The sequence below is a fragment of the Anomaloglossus baeobatrachus genome, chromosome 5 (genome assembly GCF_048569485.1).
Source record: "Anomaloglossus baeobatrachus isolate aAnoBae1 chromosome 5, aAnoBae1.hap1, whole genome shotgun sequence".
In the NCBI taxonomy this organism is placed as follows: domain Eukaryota; kingdom Metazoa; phylum Chordata; class Amphibia; order Anura; family Aromobatidae; genus Anomaloglossus; species Anomaloglossus baeobatrachus.
Window position 1 is genome coordinate 369945207 of NC_134357.1, and position 19989 is coordinate 369965195.

The window sequence follows — 19989 nt, forward strand, 5'->3', positions numbered from 1 at the left end:
AGAGAATAAAAGGGATAATTCAAGAGAAACAAAAGTTAGAAACAAAAAAGAATGTAGGGCTGTTTTATATGATAATACAGCACAGATTAGCTTAAAACATTTTTTGTAGTTTATGTCGGACAACTCCTTTCAGTTTTGTTAAAATCACTATCTGCTCCAGATCTCTGAATGCTGAGCTCTATAACACCCCACCCCCACCACTGATTTGCAGCTTTCTGTGTACATTGCATAGGCAGAAAGCAGTTAATCAGTGTTGGGAGCATGGTTAGACAACATGGCAGCTAGTTTAATAGTCCTTTATGCTGCTTTCAGATTAGGTAGCAAAAACCTGCTGACAGATCCTGTTACTACCTTCACCCCCCAGGTGATTTTCTGTTTTTCCTCTTTGTTTTTTTCTCCCATTCTTCCAAGAGCAATAATTTTTATTTTTCCATTAATAAAGCCATATGAGGGCTTGTTTTTTTTCCGGGACGAGTTGTACCTTTGAACGTCATTCATTCTGCCCCATACTGTACTGGAAAATGGGGGAAAAAAATTCTAAGTGCGGTGAGATTGCAAAAACAAAGTGCAATTGCACAATTGTTTCTTTTTGTTTTTTTTTTTTTTATTTACAGTGTTTTCTATGTGTAACAGTGACCTTGTAATATGATTCCCCAGGTCAGTACGAGTTTGTAGATATTAATTAAATATGCATAGTTTTACTTTTATCTAAATGGTGGAAAATGAAACAGAAGTTTGTTAATAAAAAATTGCACTTTTGTTGTAATTTTCCAAGACCCGTAACGTACTCATTTTTCGGCATCTGGGGCTCAGTGACTGCTTGTTATTTGTCGCTTCAGCTGGCATTTATGTTTTGATTGCCTCCTATTGCAATGTTGCAGCGCCCGAAAAAAACTTAATTTTTGAGTTTGAATTTTTTTTTCTCGCTACTCAGTGTACCGTTCAGATTAATTGATTTTATATTTTGATATATCAGGCACTTCTGAACACGGTGATACCAAATACGTGTATTTTTTAATTATTATTGTTTTATTTTCAATGGGGCAAAAGGGGAGTGATTTAAACTTTGTCTTAATAGTTTTTAAATTTTTTTTTTTGTACTGATTTTATTTGTCCCCAAGGGGGACTTTAGGATTACACTGATTGCTTGTGCTTCAGCATCACTTATCAGGAGAAATGCTGTGTTCCTGTGAGTGCCAGCCTCTGCCAGCATTCACAGGGAGTGAGTCATCACTACAATAGGAGTCATCATCTGACCCTGTGCTGTCATGGCACACATTGGCGCCCCGTAATCACATCATTGCAGATTCCCTTTAAGATAAAAATATAATTGGCTGCAATCACACAGCTAGGCTTTGATTCATGCTACCATTCTTGGCAGGTTCCTTTGAATACACATGTCCTTTCACCTTTTTCATGGGTGCAGCTATAGGCATGGACCTAATGTGCCTGTAGGCAAATTCGACACATACCTGAAGACAACTGTAGGCAGCAAATCACACTGCTTTGTGTGTAGTTTCTAAGGCTAGGCTCACACTTATACAGTGCTTTACGCTTAGCACTAATGTTGGGACTTCTGTTGGAATCATCTAAATATTTCTACAGGAACCCAATGGAGCCATTCACTTGAATGGAGCCAAAAGAGTCACAGGGACTCAGTCCTGGCAGTATTCATCTTTTTGTGATACGCACAAAACTGTGGTTAACCAGGAGCCAAAGCTCAAAGTGGATATAAGCAGGAAAGAGTAACACATTTTTGTCTTAACATTTTTTTTTATTTCTTTGCAATCTACAACTAGCTTCGACTTAAAAAAAACCTCACTGCATGTTTGATGATTCATGTGCTGTAATTTGGATCTCAGAAATACAACAGTAAATAGTTTTTGACGTCTTGCACCAGTCATCAGTAATGTCCCACATCTACCTGTCCGTATGTGCAGGCGAGAGGGCACAGTATTGTAATAAAATCCTACAATTTCAGAAAATGTTCCTGATTTCTAAGTAATGCAGAGAAAATCATAGAAGCAGGGGTTATATCCTCTGACGAGACATTTGCATTGCCTGGCATGTCAATTATTTATCTAGCTGGGATAACTGGTAAAGGATTTATAGAATGGTATATAAAGAAATGTTGGGCAGAGCAAACTCTTCATTCCCTGTTTATATCTCTACTATGAGAAAAGCTGCCGTCTCTCAGTGCAAGACTAATGGCCGGTGACACACAATACTTGGAGGTTCTTTTCTCTGGTTTCGGCGGTTTTATAAAAAAGCAGGCCTGGGACTATGGAGGTGATTTAAACCCCATGATAAAAACTCATGACTCCTGAAGGACCTTAGCATACTAAAACCAAGTTTATGAGTTCATAATAGCACAGGGAAACACAATCCCCCAAAGCAGCGAGGCAGAACGGCACACGGCAGTAAAACCGGTGAAAGTTTTACAGTACGAGATGAGACTTAGAAGGAGTCAATGGGCGTCCACTCCGAATGCGGCAAGATAAGTAGACGCAATAAATGGCCTAAGGTCAGCGAGAAAAGTCCAAGAGCTGCCGGACCTTAGGGCCATAACAATCGAGAAAAGGAACGGCGGATAATGAAGAGCGGCTGTGTTATTAAAGCACTTCTTCAATTTTAGTATTCACAAGTTATTGCCTCTGCTTACCCCAAGCTGCCGGCTTTCTTGAATAAATCATCTTCAGAGGAGTCAGACACTAAAACAAACAATTAAAGAGGCAATTAAGATTCTGGCTAAAACCAACTACACATTAATTATGTTGTGGGATTGAAATGCAGACATTTGACTTATGAATATAAAGTGCTTGTATCCGAACTGACGCCCTAACTTTCTGGACCGCATTAACACTTTAACACATGGTGAAGTCGTTGAGTATCAGTTTGAGAAAAGCATTTCAAGAAATCAAAATCATGACCCACCCCCCATCAGATCAGTTAACCTGGATAGCAAAATAGATTTACACCAACGGGCACACAATCTTTTTCTGGTCAATTAACCCTTACCCACATTGGATGTAATAGTCAGGTGTGTAAAGACTAACATGACTATTAGAGCCCTGCTGAAAACTCCAGCTTCTGCCATCTTTGTCCACCTATAAAATCTAGCTTTTGTCAAGACTAGTCGTCATTTTCCTTCTATACAATAGTCTGGTAGAAAGACATTAGCTCGCAAAGTAAAAAAAAATTGCCCACACTTGGCTTTATCAAAAGAAAAGTATAGGTCTTTAAAATTGGTGAGGGGAAAAAAAAATTATATAAAAGAGGTTTGTTGAATTTTCTTTACCTAATTTTCAGCTTTGCCCAACACCTGGTCATCAAATGATTAGACGGAGACCTGGAGAGGCGTACAAGCCACAGTGTCTTGCACACACTGAAATTTGGTAGAGGATCGGTGATCTGGGGATGCTTCAGCAAGGCTGGAATTGGGCAGGATAATGTTTCTGAAGAATGTATGGATCAAACTGCATACAAAGTTATCCTGGAAAAACAGTTGCTTCCTTCTGCTCAGGTAATATTCCTCAACTCTGAGGACTGTTTTTTCCAGCAGGACATTGCGCCATGCCACACAGCTAGGTCAATCAATGTGTGGATGAAGGACCACCACATCAAAACCCTGTCATGGCCAGCCCAATCTCCAGACCTGAACCGCAATGAAAACCTCTGGAATGTAATGGAGAGGAAGATGGATAGTCAGACGCCATCAAAGAAGAACTGCTTACATTTTTGCACCAGGAGTGGCATATGGTTACCCAAAAGCAGTGTGAAAGACTAGTGGAAAGCATGCCAAAACGCATGAAAGCTGTGATTAATAATCAGGTTATTCCACAAAATATCGATTTCTGAACTCTTCCGGAGTTAAAACATTTGTATTGTTGTTTCTAAATGATTATAAACTTGTTTTTCTTTGCAGTATTTGAGGTCTGAAAGCAATGCATTGTTTTGACCATTTGTCATTATCATAAAATACATACAAAACCTATTGCTTGGAAATTCGGAGATATGTTGTCAGTGGGTTATAGAATAAAAACATTTTACTCAAAAATATACTTATAAAACAGGAGATCAGGAAAAACTGACAACTTTTGCAGCGGTCTCTTAACTTTTGTCAGAGCTGTGTGTGTGTATATATATATATATATATATATATATATATATATATATATATATATATATATATATATATATATACACACATACATACACATACATATATACATACACACACACACATACATATGATATATAAATAACACATATATTCTTTCGATAGACAAAAACAAAATGTGAATGGAGCAATAGTGAGCATGTGTGACCATTGTGCCATTTAGTGGAGGTCACACATGCTCATTACCTCTTCTTTCCCCATTCTATGATTCTATGATTGGGTGAGGACTTTAGCAGTAATGTACATTTATCACCTATATTGTGGAAAGGCAGTAATTGTTGCTCCTGCGCACTATGCTCTCCAGACAACTATTTCTGTAGATGTTATTAATTCTAATGAGTTCACGCATTTAAAATAAAAATGTTGAACCCCACTGAGGCCGCTGGTAAATAAAAGGAACGCAGCTTCTCAAGCAAATCTACTAAAACCAGTTTGTCATCCTTCACGTCTCAGCATCTTACCGAAGTCTGTTATTAGTTGTTTGGCCTCTCTCTTCTGACGCTTTGGCTGCTTACAGTTCCACGTGTCTGCATCCCTAGCGAGCCATGGGTCCGTGCTGGTTTCCTGATAATAAATAATGAGACTTGCTAACAGGAAGTGCAAATACAAGGAGGACAATACGACAGCCAAAATCCATCACTAGCAAGTGCATATGAGTACAAAGTACAATTAAAAACACCCTGACGGCACTAATTGCATACAGAACTGCACAAAAAGGAGCAATGTGTGAATTTCAAAGAAGAACAACATTAAGAAACTTGTGTTTAAAGGAGCACTGTGTTCAAGAAAACTATACTTTAAAGTAACTTTTCCGGAGAGGTTGTGTGTAGATTAGGACCACCAAGTCTGGTCATTATAAGCCTTGCATACAGCATTTTTCACCAGATTTCCACTTTGCAGGTTTTACCTGTAATTTCCAGTTGATTGTGAGCTGGTTGGAGGAGGCTGACAGTTATGATGCCCTGAACACACAGAAAGGTGAATTTCTGCTCCTCTTTCCTTAGCATACAGTCAAGAGGCAGCATAGGAATGGAGGAAGATTATATATACAGCGGCACTGAGCAGTGTAGATGTGAATCCAGCTCTGGGATAAGTTAGCTATGTTCTGCACAATCTTTTACTCTGCCTCTCAGTCTGATGCTCGTATCTCCTCTAAAGAGATAAGAAGAGGTTTAATCTGTCAAATTGAGACACAGACAGGAGCTCATTGGGATAATATACTGTGCGACTCTCGACAATCGCACGATTATGAATTGAAATCCCTGAATGCGACTCTTAGGCTGTGTGCGCACGTCTGCGTTCTATTCCGCAGCGTTTAAGTCACTGCTTGTGCGTTTTTAAAATGCAGCCAAAAAGCTGCGTTTTGAAAGCGTGCATGCAGAATTCATGCGTTCTGGATGCTTGTTCTGCCATAGACCGAGAGGTAAAAGCATCCGGAACGCACAAAAGTAGTGACCTGTTGCTTTTTAGAACGCAACGTTTTGGCAAAATATTTCAGCAGCCGAATCGCTGCGTTCTAAAATGCAACGTGCGGACGGATTATGCACAATCTTCATAGATTGTGCTGGGGACGCAAGATCCAGACTTTTACGCTGCGGTGCAAAACGCAGCGTAAAAGCATGAAAAAAGCACACGTACGCACACAGCCTTAATGAATTTGACACATTTGATCCAGCGCTCTATTGATTAAGAGCAGTGTTTGAAATGCTTTCCATGGTACGCATCACCCCAAAGATTCCACCATTGGAACTGATCGACTGAGAATGTCTGACCACCAGCACAGCACACATTAATGAATCTGTCAGCAAACTGCACACACTAATAAACAGATTTCTTACACCCGATGACAATGATGTTCTTACACTGAAAATCAACGTAAGAATGGCTGTATAACCAAGAAGAGCATTTTATTAGTCCCACTACAGAGGGAGACAGCTTATAAATCCAAGCGTATTCACCCTCTGTCATGACATAGCTGCAGCTTGTACTTCGTGTGACTTCAGCGGTAGCAGAGGAGAAGCACTGAGAACCTGCAAATCAGCAAGTGGGTGGAGACCAAGGGTAAACTTTTAAAAAGGATTATACAGCCACTCTGAAATGATCAAAATAAGTACACCAGACTCATCATTTGTAAGAGATTAATTAATAATGTATGCAATTAGTATTGTGTAATCTGGTGACAGATCTTCTGTAAAGCACCACTTTACTTCAGCGCCACAGTGGTGCTTCAGTTTTCAGCGTTGCTCCCGTCGGTCTCCGGCAGCTCGTGATCTGCCGGCAGCTCGTGATCTGCCGGCAGCTCGTGATCTGCCGGCAGCTCGTGATCTGCCGGCAGCTCGTGATCTGCCGGCAGCTCGTGATCTGCCGGCAGCTCGTGATCTGCCGGCAGCTCGTGATCTGCCGGCAGCTCGTGATCTGCCGGCAGCTCGTGATCTGCCGGCAGCTCGTGATCTGCCGGCAGCTCGTGATCTGCCGGCAGCTCGTGATCTGCCGGCAGCTCGTGATCTGCCGGCAGCTCGTGATCTGCCGGCAGCTCGTGATCTGCCGGCAGCTCGTGATCTGCCGGCAGCTCGTGATCTGCCGGCAGCTCGTGATCTGCCGGCAGCTCGTGATCTGCCGGCAGCTCGTGATCTGCCGGCAGCTCGTGATCTGCCGGCAGCTCCAGTGTTTCATGGAGCGCACCAGAGGTCACAAATCCATACAAGTCTATGAGACTTCTTCTGACCCTCATAGACAAACTTTTGCAGTAACTTCTGACTTCCGGCCAGTCAGGAGTTACGGGCACAAAATGGCGCCGTGTGACTAGAGCAGCGCTGAAAAGGGATGAAGCTGACAGAGTGATAGTAGAAGACGGGGGGGGGGGGGGGGGATTTACATTTTAGGCTATGTGCGCACGTTGCATATTTGCATGCAGTTACGCTGCGATCTGCATGCATCCTGCGTCCCCAGCATAATCCATGGAGATTATGCAGGAGACGTGTGCACGTGGCATCTTAGAGCGCAGCGCTTCGGCTGCTGCCCGAAGCGCGTGTTCTAAGAAGTGACATGTCACTTATTCCGTGCGCTCTGCATGCAGTCCCCGCTCTGTCTATGGGAGGGGCTGCACTCAGAGCACATGGAATCGGCTTTTTTTTTTTTTTCACTACGGACTCTTTCTGCAGCGATTTGAAGCGCACGTGTGCTGTTCAAATCGCTGCAGAAATTTCTGCAGGGACAGAACGCTACGTGCGCACATAGCCTAAAGCGGCACTCCAATGCTGACAAAAACCTGCTGGAGTGGATTTCAGGTGATGCTCCAGGAAGGAAAGAAAATAACACTGTTGGGACAACCCTTTTAAAGCAGTACGCCAGGCAGAATTATAGATGGCTTCTGATAATACTACAAGGCAAAATATTCACTTAATGCAGAAACCACAGCCTCAGAGAATACAGCTCTTCTGGATAAGCTGCATGTGTACAAATACAAGCATTCACATTTTGCTTGATACGTCAATTTTGGGATGACTTACAAATCCACACACATGTCTATAAGGCTCTAGGATAAAGACAGGACCAAGGGATTGTATAAGGACAGCATGGATACTGAGCCCGGTCTCCATTTTCCTCTCTGGAGTTATTGATTGAATATGTTAGTGGTATAAATGAGTTCCTCCTCTCTGTAGTTTGTGTTACATCTCTGGAGATGGGATCCTGTGGGGGTTATTAAGGATGCGCTAGCGTTCTGAAGTACTAATTGCTGGCTGCTTCACTGTACTTAATGAGTTTTAGCAGATAATTGCTTTAACAAACTAGTATATGGGCAAATAAAAGATTTAACCAATAACGTTCTAGTGAGGGTCCATTGTGGACACCATGTACGAAACTAAGTGTTGAGATTAAGAATATAATCTGCCAAAAGAAGCACTATTAGGACCCTGTTGCGTACTAAACATTAGCTACTAGTCCTCATTAGATATATACCGTAGATCTTGAGATGTAGTGAGAAAAACTAAATAATTTTACAATTTGAGCAGAAAGAGCATCAAAAGCGTCCAAGTTATGGGAAAATACAAGTGGCACGTACCCAGGAAGTGGATGAGCATTCACTATGTGCCCAAACCGTAGAAACATGGAGATTGGTACAGTTTTCTAATAGTCAGCAGTTAATGTTTTCGTTGTTAATGGCCGCACAGTACACTGCCGTACAGCACCCTACACAAATGATCTTCAAATTGGTTTCAATGTAAAAATTGTACCAATAACCACTTTAGTGCAGTTTCAATGCACCGATCTCAATGCAGACGCAATTTCCAACGACATCTAAACTTGGCCTTTCAGACGGAGTATCTGTCAATTATCCTGAAAGGATCCAGCAAGGTCTTCTAAGCAACTCATACTTCTTGAGCAGACAAAAATAAAGTGATGGGCCTCCAGGGAAAGCAGCTCAACACTTGTGCCTTCCTATCTATAGCAATGATCATGGAGGCAACATCACTTCTGTGTATCCAGCTGGACATTTCCTTGGTTTTATTTTCCATGATGGATCATGCGGGTGACCAAGTCCAAATGCCCTACATAACATCTAAACGAATGGACTTGTAACTATTATTGCTGCATATACTCCGATTTATATAATAAACTTTGCTTTTACTCAACCTTCCCTGGGCCCAGTGCTGCCTCTCCGTTAGAGCTTCAATCACTGTTGATCGGCTGTAGCGTTAATGTTAAGTCTACAGCAGTTTAGCCAATTACTGGGCCCTGTCACTAGTGCTATTTACAGTTGCAGAGCCACTTTACCCACTGATCAGCTGCAGCGGTTACGAGTGTTGTATATGTGATATGACAGCAGAAACTGACCAAAGACCAAAGTAGCGGCAAAAAGGCTGCACTGATCTCAGGGAGGGGGAGTAAAAGCTCAGTTTCTGCCAACAATGAACAAGTTTTCTGAAGCCGTTGGAGAAGACGTCGACACTGTTCAGGCAACCAGACTCAGAGTTCTCTCAACTTCTTCATCAGATGCATAGTGATGTCCCCGCAGATCTTCTTTCATTATCAGGAACAGATGGAAGTCAGATGGTGCCAAATTTGGACTGTATGGAGGATGCCATACAGTGGTGAGCTTCAGTCCCTGAAGTTCTGCTGTGGTAGCATGTGAAGTGTGTGGTCTGGCATGGTCATACTGCAGGAAAACATTTCCTTTTTCCTTTCTGTCCTTTGTAAGTTGTCGTTTCAGAGTTCGCAGCGTTGTGATGAAACGCTATTAGGGCTGAGCGGATCCAAACTGAAAAAGTTCGGATCCGCGCGGTTTCAAAGATTTTCAGGTGCCGGACCCGGACCTGGCACTGACTGGGGAAAATAATTGAAAAATAACAATAAAAGAAAAAACTGAAATAAAACAGCGTTTCATACTTACCGAGACTGTCAAGGCGGCACACTGCTTCTGGGTTGGGCATTCACTTCCTGTACTGTGCATCGTGTACACACAGCTTTCCGTGTTTTCCCCGCCCACCGGCCGTCCTCTCGTCTGTGATTAGTTGTAGGCACACGCGCCCCCAGCCTGTGACAGTGTCTGCCTGCCGTGTAGTCATCGCAGCTCAGTCATTGTGTGCACAGCCTGCGATCGAGCTCTATGGCCGCAGGCTGCGTTATGTAGCAGAGCTGAAGCGGCGTGAGACCTCGTGTGGATTACACCAGACCTGCAGGGTGTTGGGGGTTAATAAAGAGGTGAAGGCGGGTTTTTGTTTTGTACTTTATTCCAAATAAAGGATTTTTCTCTGTCTGTTTATTTACTTTCATTTACATGTTAGTGTGATGCAGGTATCTCAGACTCTTGTGTCATCACTAACCTAGGGTTTAGTATCAGCTGTGCGCTGCTATTAACCCCTTATTACCCCGATTGCTACCGCTCCAGGTCAATCGAGAAGAGCCGGTAAAGCACCGGGATTGTCACACCTAGTAGATGCGGCAATAGCGGGCGGCTGTGGGCTGAGAATACCAGCCCCCAGCCGGCTTTATCTTGTCTGGGGATGAAAATTAAGGTGGGTAGCGGGGGGGGAGGGGGGGGGGGGCTGGGGGGGGGGAAATCGCAAGTCTTTTTATTTTTTTAATAATAATAAATAAAAAAAAAAAGCCACATCACCGTCACAGCCACGCACACTTCTGACAGGAATGTGTATGTGTTTCTGAAATACATGCACAGTCACCACACTGACCCACAGACACTTACACTGCTTTCCCCGCCCACCAGCCATCCTACCACCTGGGATTTGTTACAGTCAGCTGACATGCTGCCACTCAGGGTGGGGGCGCGTCTAACTGCAATCAATTACACGTGCCGGTGGGCGGGCAAAACAATGAATATTGAATTGTTGGCTCCGGAAGGGAAAAGCGTGATCCAGAAGGAGTTTGCTGCCATGACACAGCCTCTGGCGAGTACACCGTGCGCACCTCCTACTCCCCTATCCCCTCCACAAACTTTTTGAATCTCCGGACAGCACGTTGCTTAAATTGTATTGACTGACCATCTGCACAGGGTTCTATTCTTTACACTGTAACAACACAACTGTTCACTGCTAAGGCTTCCCAACAACTGGAGCTATAGAGGACAGTCTACTGAACAGTCCAGTATCTGCCACATACCAGTGCTGCTATCTGCTAATGAGTTACGAAGGTGGAGGCATTACTTTTCATTCAACCCTTGTATCTTTAAGGCTAGGTTCACACACTGCGTTTTTTTGACGCTGCAATTTTGTGCATTTTTTTTGCGGCAAAAACCGCACAAAAACACACCCGCGTCAAAAAAACGCGGCAAAAACGCACGCGTTTTGCTGCAATTTGGTGCGTTTTTTTGCTGCGTCTTTATGCGTTTTTTTATCAGTGAACAAAAAAAAAAAAAGGTCTGATGTCATTTCCTTCTTCAATGTGTTCTTCATTCTCCACTAGTATATGCAGAAGAGCAGACAGCTGCAGAACTACAAGGCTCAGCATACTCCATCCAATAGTGTATGCAGGAGAGCAGACAGCAGCTGCAGAACTACAAGGCTCAGCATGCTCCATCCAGGACTGTATGCTTGAGGAAGAGTCAGGGGGAGCAGACCTACAAGGCTCAGCATCCTCCATCCAATAGTGTATGCAGGAGAGCAGACAGCAGCTGTCGAACTACAAGGCTCAGCATACTCCATCCAATAGTGTATGCAGGAGAGCAGACAGCAGCTGTCAAACTACAAGGCTCAGCATGCTCCATCCAGGACTGTATGCTTGAGGAAGAGTCAGGGGGAGCAGACCTACAAGGCTCAGCATCCTCCATCCAATAGTGTATGCAGGAGAGCAGACAGCAGCTGTCGAACTACAAGGCTCAGCATCCTCCATCCAATAGTGTATGCAGGAGAGCAGACAGCAGCTGTCGAACTACAAGGCTCAGCATCCTCCTTCCAGGACTGTATGCAGGATTTCTTTGCCCCCCCCAAACAAAAAAAATGACGTGGGCTTCGCCATATTTTTGTATGCTAGCCGGGTACAGTAGGCAGGTACGGGCTGCCCCCAACCCCCAGCTGCCTATTTGTACCCGGCTGGGAACCAAAAATATAGGGAAGCCCTTTTTTTTTTTTTAATTATTTCATGAATTTCATGAAATAATTTTTAAAAAAAAATGACGTGGGGGGGCGTGGCTGACCATGATGGAGTGAGGCTGCAATTTCTTGGAGCTCCTGCTGCACTGTAAGAAAATCCACCGGCATCCTTCCAAATTATGGGTAAATCTACCAGAAAACCCAGAGCCCGTGCCTCCTCACAACCCCCGACCACCAAGGGGGACATAGCTGCACTCCTCACCCGCTCACAACCTCCCCAACGAGAGAACCAGGCCTCCCTGCCAGCAGAGCCACCATCGGAGCCGCCTCGAGGCCTGCAGACTGGCGAATCCTCGCCTCCCAGGTCCAACCACCAGACATCCCGACAACAACAGGGTATAATGAAGCAACAGACCTCCACTGATAAAAAGAGCTCACCGCAGCGGCCCACAACACCGGAGGTCAGAGGAGACACTGCGGCGCAAGATGGCGGCGCTCCTCGTGGCAGCGGTGCCCTTGACAATCCACTACATGCGTCCCCGATGAATGGTTCCGTCAGCGGAGGTACGAGGGGGATCCCCAGGACGCCAGGTGACACGCAGCCGAACCCAGCACAGGCGCACACACTGCAGAGCATGGAGGAACTGCAGGATGCGGCGGCGCTGAGGAAGGTGAGACAGGGAGAGGGGACGGAGGGCAGCGGTTCCCCTATCCACAGTGCAGAGGGCTGCGGGAGAACACCGGAGGATCTGAGATCAAAACAGGCACGGGGAACCACTCCTATGACCCCACTTAAAGAGAATCAGGTGCCCAAGACTCCCCAGAAGGGAAAGGAAAGTGCTCCTATAATTACAGGGAACTCTCCCAGGCCCAGTGTTCATTCAAAGGAGATCCAGGCAAAGGAGGGGGTGGGAGGGGGGACGCTGCCCCACTCTGACATGCACCCAGCAACAAAGCAACCTGCATTAACCCAGCATATGTCAAACAAAATAATTACTACTGCTGAGATGGCACCACAAGATCCAGAGGTGCAGGAACTGTGGTGCGACCCCTCTCTTCCACGTCTCGCCGATCCCCCAGCCCGGTGGTCATCGGGATCATCATGGCTCTCAACCCCCCCCCAGAGATGGAGGGGAGGATGAGACCGAGACACCAGTAGCTACACCCAGGAGGGAGACGCTCAGAATGACAATGGCTTCAAACCAAAGGAATGTCACTACGACTATGATAGACAGTTCCTCAGCCCCAGACGGCCAGGACACACAATATCCTGAAGATAAGGAGCAATCCAAACATGCAACCATGGGAGAAAACAGACCGGCCACTCTAGCTGACCTGCGTATACTTTTAGGGGTGCTTCACACACAGCGAGCTCGCTGCCGAGATCGCTGCTGAGTCACGCTTTTTGTGACGCAGCAGTGACCTCATTAGCGATCTCGCTGTGTGTGACACTGAGCAGCGATCTGGCCCCTGCTGCGAGATCGCTGCTCGTTACACACAGCCCTGGTTCGTTTTCTTCAAAGCCGCTCTCCTGCTGTGACACACAGATCGCTGTGTGTGACAGCAAGAGAGCGACAAATGAAGCGAGCAGGGAGCAGGAGCCGGCGTCTGACAGCTGAGGTAAGCTGTATCCAAGATAAACATCGGGTAACCAAGGTGGTTACCCGATATTTACCTTAGTTACCAGCATCTGCAGCTCTCACGCTGCCTGTGCTGCCGGCTCCGGCTCTCTGCACATGTAGCTGCTGTACACATCGGGTTAATTAACCCGATGTGTACAGCAGCTAGGAGAGCAAGGAGCCAGCGCTAAGCAGTGTGCGCGGCTCCCTGCTCTCTGCACATGTAGCTGCATTACACATCGGGTTAATTAACCCGATGTGTACTGTAGCTATGGTAGGAGAGCAAGGAGCCAGCGCTCAGTGTGCGCGGCTCCCTGCTCCCTGCACACACAGCTGTGCGCTGGTAACTAATGTAAACATCGGGTAACCATACCCGATGTTTACCTTAGTTACCAGTCTCCGCAGCTTCCAGACGGCAGCTCCGTGCAAGCGCAGCGTCGCTTGCACGTCGCTGCTGGCTGGGGGCTGTTCACTGGTCGCTGGTGAGATCTGCCTGTTTGACAGCTCACCAGCGACCATGTAGCGATGCAGCAGCGATCCTGACCAGGTCAGATCGCTGGTCGGATCGCTGCTGCATCGCTAAGTGTGAAGGTACCCTTACAGTCAATGCCTACCAAACAAGATATAACTAATCTAACATCTCAGATTGTCTCTGAATGCAAACAAGAGTTTGCACAATTCTGTGTTGAGCTAACAGATCTTTCTTCAAAAGTGGACTCTCTAAATCAGTCTCGAGACGACTCGGCTAAAACTATACAATTACTAACAGAAACGGTCGACCGCCACTCTGCACAATTACAGAACCTCCAATCTAACCTAGATGATCTGGAAAACAGAAATAGGAGAAATAACTTGCGGATTAGAGGTTTACCAGAATCCATCCCCAACACAGACATTCCTTCCACTCTGACGTCCATTTTTAATGGTCTATTACGCCGCCCGCCTGGAACCTTCATTGAATTAGATAGGGCCCATAGAGCACTACGGCCTCAAGACCTAAACAACCCTCAACCAAGAGACATAATATGCCGGATCCATTTCTTCCAGCTTAAAGAATCAATTCTGCAAGCAGCGCGTAAAAAACAACCACTCTCCTACCAGGGTCAACCTATCCGAATTATGCCAGACTTGTCCCGATATACTTTGGCCCAGAGAGCGGCCCTCAAACCGCTACTCTCTCTTCTACAAGAAAAAGAGATTCCTTTCAGATGGGGGTTTCCTTTCTCCCTATCGGTTCGGAAGGGCCCCCAAACCTACACATTACGAACACCCGGAGACCTGCCGGGCTTTTTGTCCAATCTGTGGCTCCCCCATATACAACTACCTGACTGGGTGGCGGTTACCGAAAACGGAGTGGGCCTGACTGGGAGACCCCCCAGATCCCTGGACCGTCCCCCAGCGGGTCTCCCCCCCAGAGACAGGAAAAAGGGAGGAGAAAAAAAGAGGCCCAACCGCGGATCGTAGAATCACGTCTTAAGGACTCAGCCGAAATGAATGCCTACACCACTTCCGTAGAACCGGACTTTGACCCCATTTGCATACCTGCTTAAATTAAACGGAAGGTTTGAAAGAAAAGAGGGAGTAGAGAATAATACTGAGCTTGACGTACGATAGTGGATGACGAGGTGGCTGGGTCTCGGTTGGACACAACAGAGTCTTTACGAGACAGTGGCAATTCTGGGTTGGTCACACACACTCATCCCCCAAGTCTAAGGGTTGAGCTGGGTGTACCTAAAGCTATAATTCTATGTTGCCCACAAACTATATTTCACCTTATTTAGCCGGTGGATGCTAAGTTATGTTTTGTTATAAATATGATTCACTTACAGTGTTGTGCAGGCTCCTGTGCGGCCTTGTTAGCTGCTTGACCAGACTTCGCCCCACATAGGGTGTGAGCCTCTGTCCTGCCGTGCAAGGTGGTACAAGCTCCTGTTAAACGCTAGTATCTTTCTAGGTTTTTTTTTGCACAGAGGCTATACCTCTGATTCTAAACGTACTGTTTCTTGATTAACGCTACATACTCTAATCTTTCTATCTTTGTTTCCCCTCACGGCATTGCACGAACCACTCCAGTTACCATATCCTAAACTCCTCCCAGTCTGAATGACAGAATTAAGAATAGCCTCTTTCAACGCCAAAGGCTTGAACACTCCGGAGAAACGGGCGCAAATCCTACAACACTTCCATCGGCAGAAGGTACAGATAATTTGTTTTCAAGAAACCCATTTTAAAGAAAATCATGCCCCCCAACATCAAACAAACACTACACTAGTTGGCACTTTGCCAATAACCCTAGTAACAAATCTAAAGGGGTGGCCATTGCTATCCACAAATCCCTACCCCACCAAATTGTCAGCTGTACGAAGGATAGAGAGGCCAGATATATTATTCTATCTTTGACAATCGAAGGCCAAGCAATAACCTTACTAAATGTATATGCCACTAACCAAGACCAGGCCACTTTTATATCAAACTTGGTGGACATCTCATCCCCTTTGATACAGGGCACAATAATTCTGTGTACAGACCTCAACCTTACCCTGGATCCGGTTCTTGACAATTCAAAGAAAAAAATCACACATTTCATATAGAGCCATTAAACACATTAAAAAGGCCCTCTTCGGGTTGCAATTACAGGATGTCTGGAGACTACAGCACCCCATGGTCAGAGATTACACCTTTTATTCCACGCCGCACGACTCATAGTCGGATTGACTATATAATGGTCCAACATGCTGCTCTCCCATGGGTGTGCTCTACATCCATCGGTAACATTTTGTGGTCTGACCATGCCCCAAATTTACTGTTCACTACAGATTCCTTCCCTTTCCAAAATGAAACGCCCTTGGCGCCTAAATGAAAGTCTACTCTCTGACCCCGTGTGTTTGTCGGATATCCATGACTCCATAAAACACTTCCTTTCTGATCACTCATCCGACACGACTGCCCCTATCTTTAAATGGGAGGCCCTCAAATGTGTTCTGAGGGGGGTCCTTATTAAACATGGCTCACGACTAAAAAAGGCCAAAGCCCAAGTCCTTAGTTCCGCACTTCAAACCGTTACCAATCTGGAGCTAGCCCATAAAAATGCGCTCTCGACGGAAACGCTGAGAGATTTACTTAAAGCTAGGTTGTAAGTTAAAAAATTACTAGATGAGTCTTACAAGCGTTACCTCCAAGTAGGACGTAGTCGTTTCTATGAATTTGGTAACAAACCCGGTAGGATGTTGGCCAGAGCCCTGCGCTCACAATGCCTCCAGAGTTTCATTCCCAGTATCAAAGGGCCCAATGATGTCATGGTCCATACAACGGCGGAGATATCGAATTCTTTCCGATCATATTACTCAAAATTATACAACCTACCCACCCCGGAGGGAACAACACACAACATCACATCCCCTTTTAGCTCTTTGAGACCAGAGTTGATAACCGAACTAGAAACCCCTTTTGAACACTCAGAACTGCTGGGGGTAATAAAAAATTTACCTGGCAACAAAAGTCCAGGCCCAGACGGATTTACAGGGAAATTCTACAAAACATTAGCGGACCTTCTATCCCCATTGATGCTGATAGCATTCAATTCCATCTCTGACTCCTCCCCATCCCCCCCCCCAATCCACAGCTGCGAATGTCACCGTGCTCCCTAAACCGGGGAAAGACCCACATGTTTGTAAGAGCTACCGCCCAATTTCTCTATTGAATATCGATCTAAAAATCTTTGCAAAGCTGATAGCAAACAGGCTAAACCCATTGCTTCCCTCTCTGATCCACCCTGACCAGGTGGGCTTTGTTCCGGGCAGGGAGGCGCGGGACAATACCCTGAAATCTATAGACATTATACATCACGCAAAGACCCATAAAATTCCAATGATGATCCTATCCCTTGATGCAGAGAAGGCCTTCGATAGAATCTCATGGTCATCTCTATCTCAAACTCTCGCACATGTCGGTATCGGCCCCAAACTCCTTGCTAAAATTCTCTCATTGTACAAATCCCCAGAAGCTACTCTAAAAATTAATGGTTCACTGTCAGACCCGTTCACCATCCACAATGGTACGCGGCAAGGCTGCCCACTCTCCCCGTTACTATACATACTAATTATGGAACATCTCCTAGCAGCCATTCGTAATAATCCAGAAATTCGGGGAATTAAAGTAGCCGGAAAGGAATACAAATGTTCTGCATTCGCGGACGATTTATTAATCTACATAACCAACCCATCGACCTCTCTGCCTAACTTGTTAGACCTCCTGGAGAAATTTGGTGGCTGGTCCAACTTCAAGATCAATATGGACAAATCCGAGGCCCTTAATGTATCCCTCTCTAGTGAGTTGGTAAACAACCTAAAGACACATTACCCATTCAAGTGGCCACCAGACAATGTCATTACTTACTTAGGCATTCGTCTACCCTCGGATCTCTCCAGATTGTTCTCTCTGAACTTTCAGCCATTCCTTTCAAGACTGGAGAATAACTTAACCACATGGGAACGAACATGTTTCTCATGGTTTGGGCGCATCAATATATTGAAAATGACAATTCTTCCCAGGCTATTGTACCTTTTGAACACAATCCCTTCCTACATTCCTGCTTCGTTCTGGGTCGGACTACAACGCCAATTTAGGTGCTTTGTATGGGCCTCTAAACATCCGAGAATCCGCTGGGAAACCCTAATCCGCCGAAAAGAGGCGGGCGGGGCAGGCCTGCCGGATTGTCGTCGTTATTACTTAGCTGTCGCACACGCCCGAGTACTGGACTTAATCCATAACCATGCGTCGAAATTATGGGTTCGGATGGCGACGGATATGTGTCCGACCCCGGTTGGAGCCCTGCCGTGGCTGCGCCCATCCCCTCCCCCAAATAGCCCAGACATATCCTACACAACAGCTAACACTCTGAAAACCCTGAGCGGCCCCTATATGAAAAAAGAGTTGCTGGATGGAAACGGCCCTATGTTCCCCATTTCAGGAAACCCGAAGTTTGGCCCGGGATGTACCGCTTCGACGTTTTTGGGCTGCCCCAAAACCCGTCCCCTACGACTACGCCACGTTGCTCCTAACGGGGTACTGTTACCAATCAACACGATCCTAGGTGACATTCCTCCCAATCCACGCCACGAATTTGAATACAATCAGCTCCAACACTTTTTTGCGTCAATCCCTGAGAAAGGAACACTAATACGCCCCTTGTCAACATTTGAATCTCTCTGCCTTACAAAATCTATTATTCCACACACGACCTCGGTCATCTACAAATTGCTCTTTGAAAAAGACCTTCTCTCTCTGCCCCCATTTTGTAAAGCTTGGGAATCAGAATTACAGAAAACCTTCACGAAAACCCAATGGGATAAATGTTTTTCCCTCTCACATAAATCAGTTATAGCATCTAAATCACAAGAGACAAGTTATAAGATCCTATCAAGGTGGTATAGGGTTCCAATCACATTAAATAAATGGTTTCCAGGGGTTCCGGATATATGCTGGCGTTGCGGAGCAGAGGTGAGAACAATGTCACACATATGGTGGTCGTGCCCGACCCTGAGCGCCTTTTGGAAAGGAGTTCTCAAGACTATTCTGGAAGTAACGGGAGTCTTAGTTCCGCCATCCCCAGAAGCAATCCTGCTATACATGTTCCCCATGTCCAAATCCAAGTATAAAAAATCATTGCTCAAACACCTATTACAGGCTGCGAAAACAGTGATCCCCAGACACTGGAGATCGCTAGATCCCCCGTCCATGGAGGAGTGGTTTGCGGAGGTGGCTGCAATTTACCGTATGGAGTCGCTGATCGCGTGCTCCCAACAAGAAAGAGATATAGTTTCCAAGACTTGGTTTCACTGGGAGGCGTTCTTATCCTCTTCTCTATATCGGCAAATCCTGACATAAAGTGCAATGCTCCGTGTTTCTTCCTCTTCTCCTCATTTCCTCTTACTTTATAGTTTACTCCTCTTCTTTCCCTACTTCAAATGTTCTTCTTTTTTCTTTTAGGATTAAGAGTTCTCCATGTTGGGAGACCAAAATTGGTAACTCACCTGTATACATGCCTGAATATACAAGATATTTCTTATTATTTATATCACTCCCTGATTGGGGGATTTGCTATTACTGACAATTCAGGTGATACACCTTGTCAGAATGTTAACAGTGTACTGAATCAAATTCCTACCAAAGTGATATACTGATTCCCATTGCGCAAGTGACTAATCAAATCTCTTCAGTGTTTTTCTTTCTGTATTTTAATAATTTGAAAATCAATAAAAATCTATTGAAAAAAAAAAAAAGAAAAAAAAAACGACGTGAGCTTCGCCCAATTTTTGAGTCCAGCCGGGTACAACTAAGCAGCTGGGGATTGGAATCCACAGTGCAGGGTGCACATGCTTTCTGGGCACCCCCGCTGGGAATTGCAGTCCCGCAGCCACCCCAGAAAATGGCGCTTTCATAGAAGCGCCATCTTCTGGCGCTGTATCCAACTCTTCCAGCTGCCCTGATTCCGGGTGGCTCGCTGGGTAATAATGGGGTTAGGGCTAGCTGTATAGCTGGCCCTAAGCCCGAAATTCATGGTGTCACGACAATATTAGACATGGCCACCATGAATTTCTAGTAAAGATAAAAAAAAAACCACAACACACAGAAAAATATTTTT

General features: G+C 45.3%; 1 protein-coding gene across 2 annotated transcripts in view; it reads right to left on the reverse strand.

Moving 5' to 3' along the window:
- The window catches only part of BRCA1 (BRCA1 DNA repair associated), a 238841-nt gene that overhangs the window by 137044 nt on the left and 81808 nt on the right, over positions 1–19989 (reverse strand). For both annotated transcript variants that reach the window (XM_075349979.1, XM_075349978.1), the window contains exons 7-8: positions 4642–4744; positions 2663–2711 (exon numbers count right to left, since the gene is read on the reverse strand). In XM_075349979.1, the coding sequence (XP_075206094.1) occupies positions 2663–2711; positions 4642–4744 (152 nt within the window). The remainder of the gene's footprint in view (positions 1–2662; positions 2712–4641; positions 4745–19989) is intronic.